The sequence below is a fragment of the Geotrypetes seraphini genome, chromosome 15 (genome assembly GCF_902459505.1).
Source record: "Geotrypetes seraphini chromosome 15, aGeoSer1.1, whole genome shotgun sequence".
In the NCBI taxonomy this organism is placed as follows: domain Eukaryota; kingdom Metazoa; phylum Chordata; class Amphibia; order Gymnophiona; family Dermophiidae; genus Geotrypetes; species Geotrypetes seraphini.
Window position 1 is genome coordinate 22300371 of NC_047098.1, and position 14326 is coordinate 22314696.

Below are 14326 nucleotides of genomic sequence, written 5' to 3' on the forward strand. Positions count from 1 at the left end.
GTGGGCTGTTGGGACATGTAGCCTGCAATGACGAGTTGGTGTCCTTTTTCATGAGTGGTTTGCGGGTCTAGTATCTTGTAAGTTAGTGCCTCGAGGTATGCTAGTAAGTTTTCAACTTGTTTGTGGGATTGGTTATCGAGGTGTAGGTTAAGGTCTCCTAGTATTAAGTTGTAAGTTGTCGTTAGTGAGTTTTGGTAAATGAAATCTTCTTTCTTAAAACCAGCTACTTTAATTTCTAGGCTGCTCCTCTGTTCCACTCTGTAGTTATTGTTCATGTGACCTGCCGGTATCCTGTGGGCACTTCCTGACCACTGGTCTTACGTTCTAGGAAGCCACACAAACTGTGCTTTGCAATTTTTCTCAGTAGCCTGTGAGTGGGTGGAAGGAAGAGCTCAAAATGAGCAGACTGCAAAGCAGAACTCAGAGGGACAACAGCAGCAGCAAAGACCAGATTCAAAGGCTCTAGGGAGGGGAAGGACCCAAAGAGACGGTGGCAGAAGAGGGAGGAAGATACTCCACTTGGAGCCAGGGCGAGAAGCACAGCGCTGGGCACCATGGCGATGTTTCTGCATGGGAGAGTTGTGTTTAGCTGTCTGTGGGACATCTGGTTTGCACTCTTTCTGCTGGTTCCGTGGTTTTGGGCGCAACCAGCTCTGGCTCGCTCATGCACGTCCGAGACTGGCCATTTCCAAACATTCACCGTGCAAGGTTACAAGTGCTGTACGAAGTGCCCCTCAAGTAAGGAAACCTTACGTTCTTGCTTCTTCATAATGGAAATAACTGGGGGAAAATCTAGACTAGAGGTCTGCACGGGAACGGGGATCGTGGGAATCCCGCGGGTCCCGCGGGAATCCCCCCGTAACCCACGGGACTCCCACGGGGACCCCCCTCTGGCCCACGGGACTCTCACGGGGACCCCCCTCTAGCCAACGGGACTCCCACGGGGATGGAAGGCTTTGGAAGCAGGGTTCATCCATATAATATAATGGACACGTCAGCCTTAGTAAAAGAAGGGGCTTATAAGTTAATTACCTGAACAGAAAACAATAAAAGGGTTCTACCAAAGAGATTCCACAAGGAAAACAGCAGCGCAAACACAAAAGAAACTGTGGAATTGATGATCTTGTCAGAAGTAATTGCCGCTTTTTATGGGGTCGGGCGGGGATGGAGGTAATTCCTTGCGGGGATGGGTGGGGACGGAGAGGATCCTGATGGGGACGGGTGGGGATGGAGAGGATCCTAGCGGGGACGGGTGGGGACGGAGAGGATCCTAATGGGGACGGGCGGGGATGGGTGGGATTTCTGTTCCCATGCAACTCTCTAATCTAGACCCCCAAATAATTACATTCCTGCTTCTATTTCATAACCTGCTGACATCAAGGTAAGATTACACACAGTGCTGGTGTTAAACTTTTAGGGGCTCGGATTTGCAGCCTGGGAGGGAGCCCCGCTTGCAGTTTAAGTCTCCTTCAGCTTGAGGCAGGCTTGGCACCCCCTACAGTTTGAGGGCCTAGGTCAGTTGCTCTATTTGGCGCCCCTTAATGCCAGCCCTGATTACACGGGACCTCCGGTATACTCCTTGGGGCAAGTGACAAGGGCAAACAGATAAGGAGAGAGGTTTGGAAGATATTTATTCTAATTTTAATTTTTAATATTATATCTGGAATGGTTGGAATGTTTTAGAAGTGAGTAGGATTGGAGAGTTAGAATGAAAGATCGTATGTGGAAGGAGGGCAGGTCAATTACAACAGATTTCACGAGAGTGGGTATGACTGGTGAAAGAAGTATGGTTGAGTATAGGAGGCAGGAATATTATGGGGTGATCCAATTCACATCCAAACATCTAGAGTTAGAGAAAATTTAAATCAGGAAGCAAAAGGTTTTCAAGGAAGTTGTTTGCTCTGAAATTGACTAAGATCGAAGCTTTAGATCTTATTTTAAAAGCGGTAAAGCCTGATTTGATTTGTCTGACTGAAACATGGCTAAAGGAGGAAGAAGAGGATTATTTTCAGCAGGGTTTGTCTCAGAAATATTTTTATACATTTTCTAGGTTAGGAAGGAGAGGCGGTGGGTTATTACATAATGGCCAATGATTCAACTGTCCCTTCTAAAGAGGTGTTATTATTAAGATGCAAGGGTAAACCAGCTACGTGTATATCTTGGTTTTATTGCTTCCCGGGTATATCAACTTTAGAGTGGGCAAAATTTTCGCAAACTACTATGAAAATAGTATTTGATCGTGGAAGGAGAGCACAACTGTGTAGTGACATCAGAACGTCTAAGTACAATGAACATTTAAATGAGCATTTATACAATGATTTTAGATAACATTTTGAGATAGAAGGGGGTTTCTAATGTTATTCATGCAAATAGATGTCTAAGACATATACTTTAGTCACAATAAATAATTTAAATAAATAGTATGTTATACATTTATTAGAAAAAGATATATTTACATAAAAAACCAAAAAGCTCCATTTGTTTTGTAATATAGTAATACACAATAGAGCTTGTCTTAAATTGATTTTCTCACTATAGTGATTATTGGTACTGTATACTAGGAAAAAGCTCATAAATAGACCTGGTTCACAACAGGTTTTCCATCAGTAGGTCCTTCTTTACAGATACCATTGCACTCAGGGTGAAATGGCCAAACAACTTTGTGGAGGCTTACAGTCACATCTGTAACTTTCTGAGCTCTCTAGCTCGAGAGCTCTCTAGCTCTTTGTCTCCCAGAAAGAAAACTGGAATACGCGCTAGTCTTATTAGAGAATTAACATATGCAAATTACTCTCTTGGCTTTTCCTAAGGCCTCATTACCATGGTTCTAACAAGAAAAGGGGTATTTTCTTTTAACAGACTCCACACCCTGGAAAGGACACCACTAAACATGCCCGTTTGGTCTTGTCTTCCCCTGCTGGCTGATAATTAAAAGAAAACATCAAACAAAACCTTAGGCTGATATTTCCCTCAGCATCTAACATTTTTCTATACCTTACTTAAGAGTCCTGCCTTACCACAGCATACTTCCCACTAGCAAGGCACTACCCTCCAGAGGTCCTCTAAAAGCACATCCACAGAGGTTCCTTCTTGCAGGTAGCAGTCTTCTCCGAGGTTACCCATTTGCTTGCTAACTTCTTCTTGCCCTTTTAGGTTGTTTCCTTCTGCTCTCTTCTAGTAAGAGCAAGAACTTTCCCAAAGTTAGAAGGCCTATAAACCCTGCCATTTCCTTCAATTAACATACCATCAGGGCTCCAGAGCTCCCCACTGTGGTTTCTTCCTGCTATGATAATCTGTCACACACATATCATCAGGCTCTAGAGCTCCCTGCTAAAAGGTTTCTTCATGCTAAAATAGCCCTTCTTCCAGCTTGACAGGCCCTTTACCTGCCACAGTATCCTGAAACCTGACTGGCTGGGTGTGTGTGTCTCCAGGACTGCATTGAGTACCCTTGTTATAGCATAAGGCCACTTGCATCTCAGTTTATTTTCATTTCGTTGTCTGTTCCCACAGAGAAGGCAGAAGATAAGCCGTGCCCAGGTGCCAAGGACCAGGACTGTAAGTGTGAAGCTGGGTTCCAATGCCACAACCCATCCTGTGATTACTGTCTGCGCCTTCCCACCTGTGCCGAGGGACTGACAATCCGGAGAAATGGTAAGCAGCACCGGTAAATGATCCAGCAGGTCTCCACTGCAGTGATAAACAGCAGCTCTGGGGTTCTACACAGCACTGTGTGTGCTGTATAAAAACAGCACCCCAGACACCTCCAAGCCCCGCATCTGGGTAATCTGAGAAGTACACAGAATATCAGATAACTCGGGCTGTGTTACAAGTTGGAAGAGGGAAAATAATGGACGCCAAGTCCCTTCCGTCTGTTTTACTGTTACAAGTTGGGGGGGAGGGGCACATAAGAATAGCCTTACTGGGTCAGACCATTGGTCCATCAAGCCCAGTAGCTCGTTCTCACGGTGGCTAATCCAGCGGCCAAAACCCAAGCAGTAGCAACATTCCAGCATCTCAAAGAATAGCAAGATTCTGGAACTCCAATGAGAGCAACATTCCAGAATCTCAGAGTAGCCAAAATTCCATGCTACCAATCCAGGGCAAGCAGTGGCTTCCCCCATGTCTTTCTCAATAACAGACTATGGACTTTTCCTCCAGAACGTGTCCAAACCTTTCTCAAAACCAGCTACGCCATCCATTCTCACCACAACCTCTGACAATGCATTCCAGAGCTCACCTATTCTCCAAGTGAGTAAAGATTTCCTCCAATTGATTTCCATGTAACTTCGAGTGTCCCCTAGTCTTTGTAATTTTTGACGGAGTGAACAATCGATCCACATGTACCCGTTCTACTCCACTCCTTAAGCCCTATCTGCTACAAAGAGAAAGCTAGAGACATGTAACCAGCGCCTAAAGTTCAAGCTCAATTAAGCTTTTTAATCAGCACTGATTGAAACCTAGGCGCCTATCAAGAAAGCGCGATTCTGTAACAAGACGCCTCTAAAAATTTAGGCGTCCTTCAAAAAAAATAGGCGCTATGCATGGTAGCGTGGGCGTGGCTATGTGTTAGGTGCCTTCTCACAGAATCACTGCTCTTAAGCGTGCTTAAGCGCTCGCATGGGCGCCTAACTTTTAGTTGTGCCTAGAGCTGGCCTATTTATTGGGCGAAAACCAAAAAATCTCTGTGGAGTGACGATGTTCCCAAATGGACTTTATTTGAAAGTATCAAAGTTCCAAAAGTACACTAAAATCATCCACATAAAAGTAAATCATCCACATAAGAGCCTTAAAGGACCTAGTCCGCTAGGGATACAGGATCCAACACGGTCCGCGTTTCGACAGAAAGTCTTCTTCAGGGGTCCCTGGGGGGTCCTATAAAGGGGAATACGTGGGAAACAATTGTGTGGTGAGCTGGAAGTGAGACACTGCTTGTGTTTGCAACATTCTAGAGCTCAGACTGTGATGTCATAATGCCTCATTCCACCAATGCCTAAGCTCCTTCCTCATCTGCGCAAGCCTCAAACACTTTAAAATCCTGAGTAGCAAAAAACAAAAGGAATTGACCCCAAAATATCCACAAAGAAGAAAATCCAGAGAAAACCAAAAAAACTCTGTGGAGTGACGATGTTCCCAAATGGACTTTATTTGAAAGTATCAAAGTTCCAAAGGTACACTAAAATCATCCACATAAAATAATTCCATCCACATAAAAGTAAATCATCCACATAAGAGCCTTAAAGGACCTAGTCCGCTAGGGATACAGGACCCAACACGGTCCGCGTTTCGACAAAAAGTCTTCTTCAGGGGTCCCTGGAGGTCCTATAAAGGTGAATACGTGGGAAACAATAGTGTGTTGAACCGGAAGTGAGGCATCTCCAAAATAGGTTCCGCTCAGTGTGATTCACTAAACAGCACCCAATTTTACTTGAATCGTGCTGAACAGTGCCTATATAGGCGCCTAACGTTTGGACCCTTCTTATAGAATTTGCCCTTAAGTTACCTTCTGTCTCAATTACCACAGAGAGGGACTAACAAATACTGACTCTCCTTCTAGCTTAGACTGTTCAGACCTGGAGCCAGAGGTCTTGTATGATGAAACCCTTCCTGTCTTCTCCTTGCAGGTAATCGGCAATATACATATAAATGTACATATTGCGAAAATGGTACTTATTTTGTTCCTGAGACCGGCCTCTGCAAGAACTGGACAAAGTAAGACAGAGTTTAAGGCGTACTAAGAGGTAGGGTTAACAGATCAGATTTACCCGGACATGTCCTCTTTTTAACAGAACTGTCCGGGTGTCTGGACAGGTTTTAAAAGCCCAGCAGTTTGCTCAGGTTTTGGAAGGCCCCCAGCTCTGACAAGAACACCTAGAGGGCCTCCGAGCATGCGCAGGTGTGATATGATGATATCATGCACACATGCACACAAGCAGTTGATGTCATTGCATTGCATCAGCGCATGCTCAGAGGCCCTCAAGATGCAGCCCCCAAGCTCAAGGAAGAAGAGATGAAGTTTATATGGGGGGCGTGGCTGGGGACTAACAGCATCTACACCCTGGATGATACCAACATTTATTTAGATTTCTCCAGGACCATCTTCCACCCCTAGTCAGCAATTAAAAGAAAACACCCAAACATTAAGCTGATTTTTCTCTCTCTCAGTATCTAGTTTTCTTCTGTAAACGGTACCTTCCTCAAATATCCTGCCTTGCCAAGGTAGGCCTACACACACCACTTGCAAAGCATTCCTTTTCCAGAGGTCCTCATACAGCATTTCCAAGCAAGCTTTACTTCCTTTAGTCATACACTTCCCCCTATATTCAGCCAGCAGCGGTCAGCATTTCTCTAAACCAGTGTCTCTCAAACTTTCTCGAGCCAGGGCACACTAAAGGTAGTGGCCATGGCTTGAGGCACCCAGAAGTGCGCGGATGCCACCATGATGACATCACGCATATACATGACATCATCATGTCGACGTCCGCGCATGTGCAGAGGCGCTCCAGATGGGCCCTGAGATGCCAGTAGGGGGTGCCAGCAAGGTAGAGGGCCGGAGAGAAGGAGAGGCACTGGCGCCAACTGATTGCCTACAGCAGTGTTTCTCAACTACGTCAAGCTAAGTACCCCCTAAGTCTAGCAAATATCAACTGAGTACCTCAACCACAGATCTCCCTAGATCTACCCAAGCTCAGCCCCAGATCCCATCCCCCTTTACGAATTGTAATGCAATTTTTTCCATTCATTTTTCATATACACACAATAGACACAGCAGATATAAATTCTCAAAACTGACACATTTCAGTCACTATATTGAAAATAAAATCATTTTACCTACCGGCAATCCTCTGCAGGCTGCTGTAATTAGCTTTAAAGGTGAGACTGGGAGGCCAGGGGGGAAGCCGGAGGACGCTAGAGAGAATGTACTGCGTAGGGAAGTCAGCTGGCAGGCGCCTCTCTTCCTTCTCAGTTTGCCGCGGCACACTTGGAATTTCAGGAGGCCCACAGTTTGAGATACACTGCTCTAAACACTTACCGTCACCAGCTAGATTATGTCCTAATATCCAGTGCCAGGCCAATATTCAACCAGGACCCTTATAAGAGTTTTTTATTGGGCTGCTTGAAGTACCGTGATCGGCTGTACGAGGTCATGGCAGACATTTTGCAAAGGTGCCACAAGGAGGGAGGAGAAAGAGGGCTACAATCCTGTCCCCAAAGACCCCCCCACTGTACTATCAAGTATGTATGTAGGTCCAGGAGGCCTAGATAGACAAGGGAAGAGGTGGGCAGAAAGAGGAGACATTGTTGGGGCAATGGGACAGGGTGTGTGTGGGGGTTTCTCTTTAAAAAAAAAAAAAAAGAAAGAAGGTGACAATACTTATTCGGGTCCCAGCTGAATACTGCTATCCTAAACTAGGCACTTCCTTATAAAATTACTTTCAAATATGCATTATCAAGACAGGAAGAAAACAAAATCTGAAAAATTAAACCCAAGATTTTCCATCCATTCCCTTTCCTGTATCTGGGATCAGTAGCCAGAATTTATGATTGGATCATTAAGGATTAGACCAGTGGTTCCCAACCCTGTCCTGGAGGAACACCAGGCCAATTGGGTTTTCAGGCTAGCCCTAATGAATATGCATGAAGCAAATTTGCATGCCTATCACTTCCATCATATGCAAATCTCTCTCATGCATATTCATTAGGGCTAGCCTGAAAACCCGATTGGCCTGGTGTTCCTCCAGGACAGGGTTGGGAATCACTGGACTAGACTAACCAGAATCCTTGGGGACAGGAGAGCAAAAATATTCAAGGTTGGACTTAAATGACCTTAAGTTGATGCAACCATTTGGTCATTTGTAAGACCAAGAAGGTCATACCCCCAAAGGTAGAATAAAAGAGCCAGTATTAAAGGTTAGACTACCTTCCAGTCTAACCTTTAGCACAGGCTCCTCCCCAGCACCACCCCCTGGACTGCCCCTAACCAACTTTTTTGGGGGGACTGATCAGAGATGATATTCAGCAGCACTGCACAGCTTAATGCCACTGAATATTGGCATTTAGCTGCCGTTAGGCAATTTAAGTGGGCCTGGACCACTTAAATCACTCTGAATATTGGCCCCACTATGTCCCAGGCAATTCCATCTACAGGACTCCTCCCTTCTTTCCATCCTATTGCAGTGGCATCCTTTATATGTTGGTTGGGAAGGTTTTGGAACGTACCTGCCCTGTGACACCGCCCTTGTGCACTCCGATTTCTCTGCTCTACGCTTTCTTATTCCCTGAGGGCGAGATTCCTTTCTCTCGCCCATCCCTATGGAATTCCAGCCCAGGATTTCCCCTCTTCTTGGCATCTTGGAGGAAATCACCTTGACCCTAGGACTTATGGGAGATGTATTCCCTTTCTGAACTCTAACCCATAATCATGGAGCCACAGCTCTTCCCTCCCCCTGGACCTCTGCCCATCATGACACCCCCTGTGCCTGTCATGTATGTGTGTGTAGCCTGTGTGCATAGTTACATATGTGAGTTGTATATGTGAAATCCTGTGCAACAGGTGGTGGACATCAATCAGAGAAAGATTGCTTTTATTCTTCCACATTCTCCATTTCAGCTGTTCCAGCAAACAACTTGACACCATCACACCAGGAAACCGAATCCACGATGCACAATGTGGAAGCAAACCTTCCCCCATCTCACTGATACCAGGTATGACTAGGGTTACCCGATATCCAGATTTCCCCAGTCATGTCCTCCTTTTGAGGACATGTCCAGGGGTCCAGACGGCTTTTCAAAACCCGGAACTATGTCCGGGTTTTGAAAAGCTGTGTCTGGCTGGGAGGACGTGCGGACGTCACGCGCACGTGTGCATGATGTCACCACGTAGCGTCTGCGCACCCACGGGACGTCCTCCCTGCTCAACAAGAACAGGCAGAGGGGGGTGGGACTAGGGCAGGATGGGTGGAACTAGGCGGGGCTGGGGGGGGTCCAGATTTTCCAAAAGGAAAATCTGGCAACCCTAGATATGACAAAAAACAAAAGGAATTGACCCCGAAATATCCACAAAGAAGAAAATCCAGAGAAAACAAAAAAAACCTCTGTGGAGTGACGATGTTCCTAAATGGACTTTATTTGAATGGAAAAGGGCAATTCAAGGTTGGAGTGTGTCTCACTTCCAGCTCACTACACAATTGTTTCCCACATACTCACCTTTATAGGACCTCCAGGGACCCCTGAAGAAGACTTTTTGTCGAAACGTGGACTGTGTTGGGTCCTGTATCCCTAGCGGACTAGGTCCTTTAAGGATGATTTATTTTTATGTGGATGGAATTATTTTATGTGGATGATTTCAGTGTACCTTTGGAACTTTGATACTCTCAAATAAAGTCCATTTAGGAACATCGTCACTCCACAGAGTTTTTTTTGGTTAACCCTAGATATGACCACATCAAGCCTCCAAACTATACACTGTCAGGGTTGAACAGAGGGCTTCAGTGTGAGATCTAGGAGTGTTCTGACCCACAGTGGTAGGGTTACCATATGGCACCAGAAAAAGGAGGACGGATTGAGACATCCAGGTTTTACTTCTACTGAAAGCAATGGAAATAAAACCCGGATGTCTCAATCCGTCCTCCTTTTTCTGGAGCCATATTACCACACAGTGGTATAATTAGATGGCTGGCTGATGTAGACCTGTGCTCAAAATTTTGTTTCTGCCCCTGCCCTCCTTTCCCCTCCCAGCATACTCCAAAACTAGTTAGGTACTTGGGACCTAGGTTGGCCACTGTTGGAAACAGGATACTGGGCTTGATGGACCTTCAGTCTGTCCCATTGTGGCAATTCTTATGTTCTTATGTGAGCTAAGTATAGGACAATCAAGCCTTTGTGATGTCATAAAGCCTCAATGCCTGAGAGCCAATCTCAGCTCTGGAATGTTGCTACTCTTTGGGTTTCTGCCTGGTACTTGGGACCTAGGTTGGCCACTGTTGGAAACAGGATACTGGACTTGATGGACCTTTGGTCTGTCCCAGTATGGCAACGCTTATATTCTTATGATATCAGCTGGCAGTGATTAGCGTTTTGCTGAGTACCGGGGACATTAATCCCAGAAATTCAATGCCTGGCTAATTCCAGGCAGCATTGGCTAACACATAGAAACATGATAGCAGGTAAAGGCCAAATAGCCCATCCAGTCTGCCAATCCACAGCATCCTGGTTAACACATAGCTGGTTAAATCCAAGATTCAGCACTAAACCAACTATGGCGCATCGCATAGAGATAGAAATGACTTTTATGCAGTTACCCTAGCCAATTAAGTGCTAAATATCGGCACTTAAGTGGTCAAGTGTAGGATTACCATGTGAGTTCAGGAAAAGGAGAATGGATAGAGACATCTGGATTTTACTTTCTACAATATAGGCATCGTTCGCCGCATCCATCATAAAAAACAAACAAACGTATGTCCCGATTGGCTGGTGAGATGGCGGTAGGCGTCCTACCGCCACTTATAATCGGTATGCCCACTGATGAATTCCCCCCTTACGTTATGCCTCTCTTGTTGTCACAAACAGTCCCAGTGCTGAGTACTATTACTCTATAACTGAAGTCATGTCCTTTCTTCCCTCCCATGCTAGAATCTCCACATACTGCCCATCTGGCAGTTCTAGTGGTAATGGCCATTTTCATACTGATTCTGATGACCGTCTTCCTGCACCTCTACATCTGGAGGATGAAGAGAAAGAAAAGGAACCCTACTGAAGGTTAGTAAGTGTCCCTCAGTGTCACCATATCAACTCATTCATTGATGAACAATGAGAGACCCCATATTGGCACGAGGCCAGGTAAAAGGACTCCAACTTGTGCTAATGCTAGCTGTAGCTTGTGTTAATCTAACTCTACCACCTGGATTGGCCACTATTGGAACAGCATACTTGGATTAATGAACCTTTAGTCTGTCCCAGTATGGCGATGCTTATGTACTTAGTGGAAATGGCAGAAAGGTTTGAGCTGAAAACTTTTTAACTTCCTCAACTACATTCTACAAAGGTCTGGAAGTCACTTTTCACATGGGAGCATGGCCTGCAGTAGTCACCTACCTAGTACCTCTGTATCTTCTGGAACAACAAGGACACTGTAGCCACACAGTGAGAAGAGACAGTGCTGTAGTGGGGGGGAGGGGGGGCAAACGGCGGACCACCTTAGGTGCCATCTTGGTAGAGGCACTGGTACCTCTTCGCCCCCCCCCCATGCCATGCTTTTGCTCTCCCTTCCCTGACTTTCTTACCTATTTAAAATCTTCATCAATGCGTGCAACTACTTCTAGCCTGCTGCTCGCGTTGGCCTGGCTTCCTCTGAAATGATTTCTGGGTCGTGGGGCCAGGAAGTGACATCATAGGGAAAGCCTGCGTAAGCAGCTTCTGCTCGTGCTCACGCTGGTGAAGATTTTAAGAGGTACGGGAGTGGGAAGGGAGGGTACAAATGTGGTGCAGAAGGAGCGGGGAGAGGAAGGTGCAAGGAGGTGGGGTTTTGGCATGGAAGGTGCAGTGGTGGGAGATGGAGAGGAGAGCATGTGGTGGCACCACCGCCTTGGGCACCTCCTATCCTCACTACGCCACTGGGAAGAGGCAATGCCACAGTACACAGGGATGGAAGAACAGGGGTTTAGCTCAGGCCTTTTCACTGGTAGTTCAAGGTGAATTACACTTTGGTAATTCCCAAGGGCTTACCTCCATGAGGCAATTGAGCATTGCAAGCCAGTAACATTTGAACTCTGGCTTCCCTAGTTCTCAGCTAGCTGCTCTGACCATCAGGGTACTCCAGCTCCTCCACAAACACTTTGACTTGCTTCAGTGCAGATTTGTTGAGGTAGAATATTAATTAAAAGACTGTACGTTTCCACAGTTAAATGCAGCTGCTTATGTGCATAGGCAGCACTGAAGCCTTCTTTCGTAATTCTGTCTGTCATTCACATTATCATTGCGTATTTCACTCATTCACCGATTCTCACTCATTTCATTCACTTATTACCATTAATAGCCTTTATATTCATACCTACATTCATGTTTATAGAACCCCTGAAGAAGACTTTTCTGTCGAAACACAGACCATGTAGGGTCCCTTTTTGCCCTATGCATTTGTGGACTTCAACTGTCAATTGACCGAATAAACACCTGCATCAAAGAACATCTTTCCCACGGTTTCTTTTGGTTTTTGGTCTTTCCATTCACTGTGGAATTATTGGGTTTTTGTCGAATGAAAGAAAGCCAATTTCTGAGCAGTGTCTTCCCTTCCTTACCGTCCTCTGTGTATTGTCTTTTGTATAGGACAGGAGCCTTTCCTCTTCACCTCCCGCCGTCAACCCCTGGAGGACACCTGTAGCTGCCAGTTCCCAGAAGAGGAAAAAGGAGGTGAGAGCGGGGAGGAAGAGATCCTGAAAAGCTTTCCATGAGAATGAAGCCCTGTCTCACTCAGACCAGAACTTTGGAATCAGTTCGGTTCTAGAACCCAAAAGGGTTAGAGAAGGAAAAAGATGGCTGAAGACATGCACAAGAAGGGCTCAATTTCCCATTCTCTTCTGCCAGTGAGGGTCGAGTTTGAATTCTAATCCTCATGAATGTATGGGGTAAAGGGATCCAGCAGTCTCCCTGTTTTCAGGCACTTTTCATGGTATTAACCTGCATTTTATGAGCAGCTGACAGTACAAAAATGCCCTGACTGGAAGGTAGTCTAACCTTTAACACTGGCTCTTTTATTCTACCTTTGGGGGTATGACCTTCTTGGTCTTACAAATGACCAAATGGGTGCATCAACTTAAGGTCTTGTTTAATTATTTATACACCACTTATATCCTAAGTAGTTTAAATTCAGGTACTTTATCATATTTCCCTATCTGTCCCAATGGGCTCAAACGCTATCTAGTGTACCTGGGGCAATGAGAGGATTAAGTGACTTGCCCAGGGTCACACAGAGCAGCGAGGGATTTGAACCCACAACCTCAGGGTGCTAAGGCTGTAGTTCTAACCACTGCGCCGCACATTCCAACCTTGAATATTTTTTCTCTCCTGTCCCCAAGGATTCTGGGCCATCCAGGCCTTAATGATCCAATCATAAATTCTGGCTACGGATCCCAGATACAGGTAGGGGAATGGATGGAAAAATCTTGGGTTTAATTTTTCAATTTTTCAACTTTTTCAGATTTCATTTTGTTCCTGTCTTGATAATGCATACGTGGAAAGTAATTTTATAAGGAAGTGCCTAGTTTAAGACTGCAAGTAGGCACCCATGTAAGCATTATTTTGTAATGTCACGTCTTTATTAAAAAAATAGTGTTAACAGCAGATGTTATGTCTGTGTTACAGGTGCAAACAGTTAAATTTGCTCTCAAGCAGGTGTAACTGTCCCAGTCTAGACTATAAATATGTGCATAGGTGCCAGCTCTGTGGGTGCTGTGGGCGTCCAAGCACCCCCAATATTTTTGGGATCTCATGTGAAGAGGGCCGGTGTGCGGATGGACATCTCTTCCCCTTCTGTCCCTCTCCCTCCCTTCCCCTCACCTTCCTTGTCTCCTTTCAGTTCTTATCAGAGGGCCCCCAGCGTGGCAGCCAGTCTCACAAGCTGCCGGCACTTCCCTAAAGCTTTCCCTCTGCTGTGATTCCTCCCCCCACTACACACACACACACACAATGCAACTTCCTTTTTCTACCCGGGCGGATTGCAGCAAAGGGAAAGCTTCAGGGCAGCACTGGCAGCTTGTGAGAATGGCTTCTGCATGGGGTCCCCTCCAAAAAAGAAGATTGCAGGAGACTGGGAAAAAAGGTGAAAAGGATGGAGAGAGACAGAAGGGGAAGAAATGCCTGGACCTTGGGGCCCCCTGGAGCTGTTTTAAGTTATCCCAGGGGTGGGGGTGGGGAGGGATGGGAATACAGGGAAAAGCATATGGGAGGGGGAAGGAAAGAGAGATGCCAGACCATGGGAAAGGAGAGAGATGACAGGCTGTGGGAAGGAGGGGAGAAAGATGTCAGACCATGGGAGGGAAGAGAGAGGAGATGGTGTACAGGGATGGAGGAGAAGGGGAGAGCGAGGAGGAAATGGTGCACAGGGATTAAAGGGAAAGGGAAAGTGAGGAGGGAGATGGTGCACAAGGATGCAGGGGAAGGGGAGAGAGATAAAAGAAAAGCTTCTTATGGATAGATGGGGATAGGGAAGAAGAAAGAGGGAAAAGATGATACCCATGGATAGATGGGAAAGGAAGATATAGAAAAGTAGATAGATTTTGAGAAGAAAGCAGAAAAATGGAGGAAAGTTGAATGTTAAAAGTTAATACCAAAG

General features: G+C 45.8%; 1 protein-coding gene across 1 annotated transcript; it reads left to right on the forward strand.

The window, feature by feature from the left end:
* Window positions 1-395: 395 nt before the first annotated feature.
* Window positions 396-13887, forward strand: TNFRSF18 (TNF receptor superfamily member 18). Its single transcript, XM_033922494.1, has 6 exons — window positions 396-738; window positions 3514-3654; window positions 5625-5712; window positions 8612-8706; window positions 10633-10758; window positions 12322-13887. The coding sequence occupies exons 1-6, from the start codon at window positions 555-557 to the stop codon at window positions 12444-12446; spliced, it is 759 nt and encodes a 252-aa protein (XP_033778385.1). The 5' UTR covers window positions 396-554; the 3' UTR covers window positions 12447-13887.
* The last annotated feature ends 439 nt before the right edge of the window (window positions 13888-14326 follow it).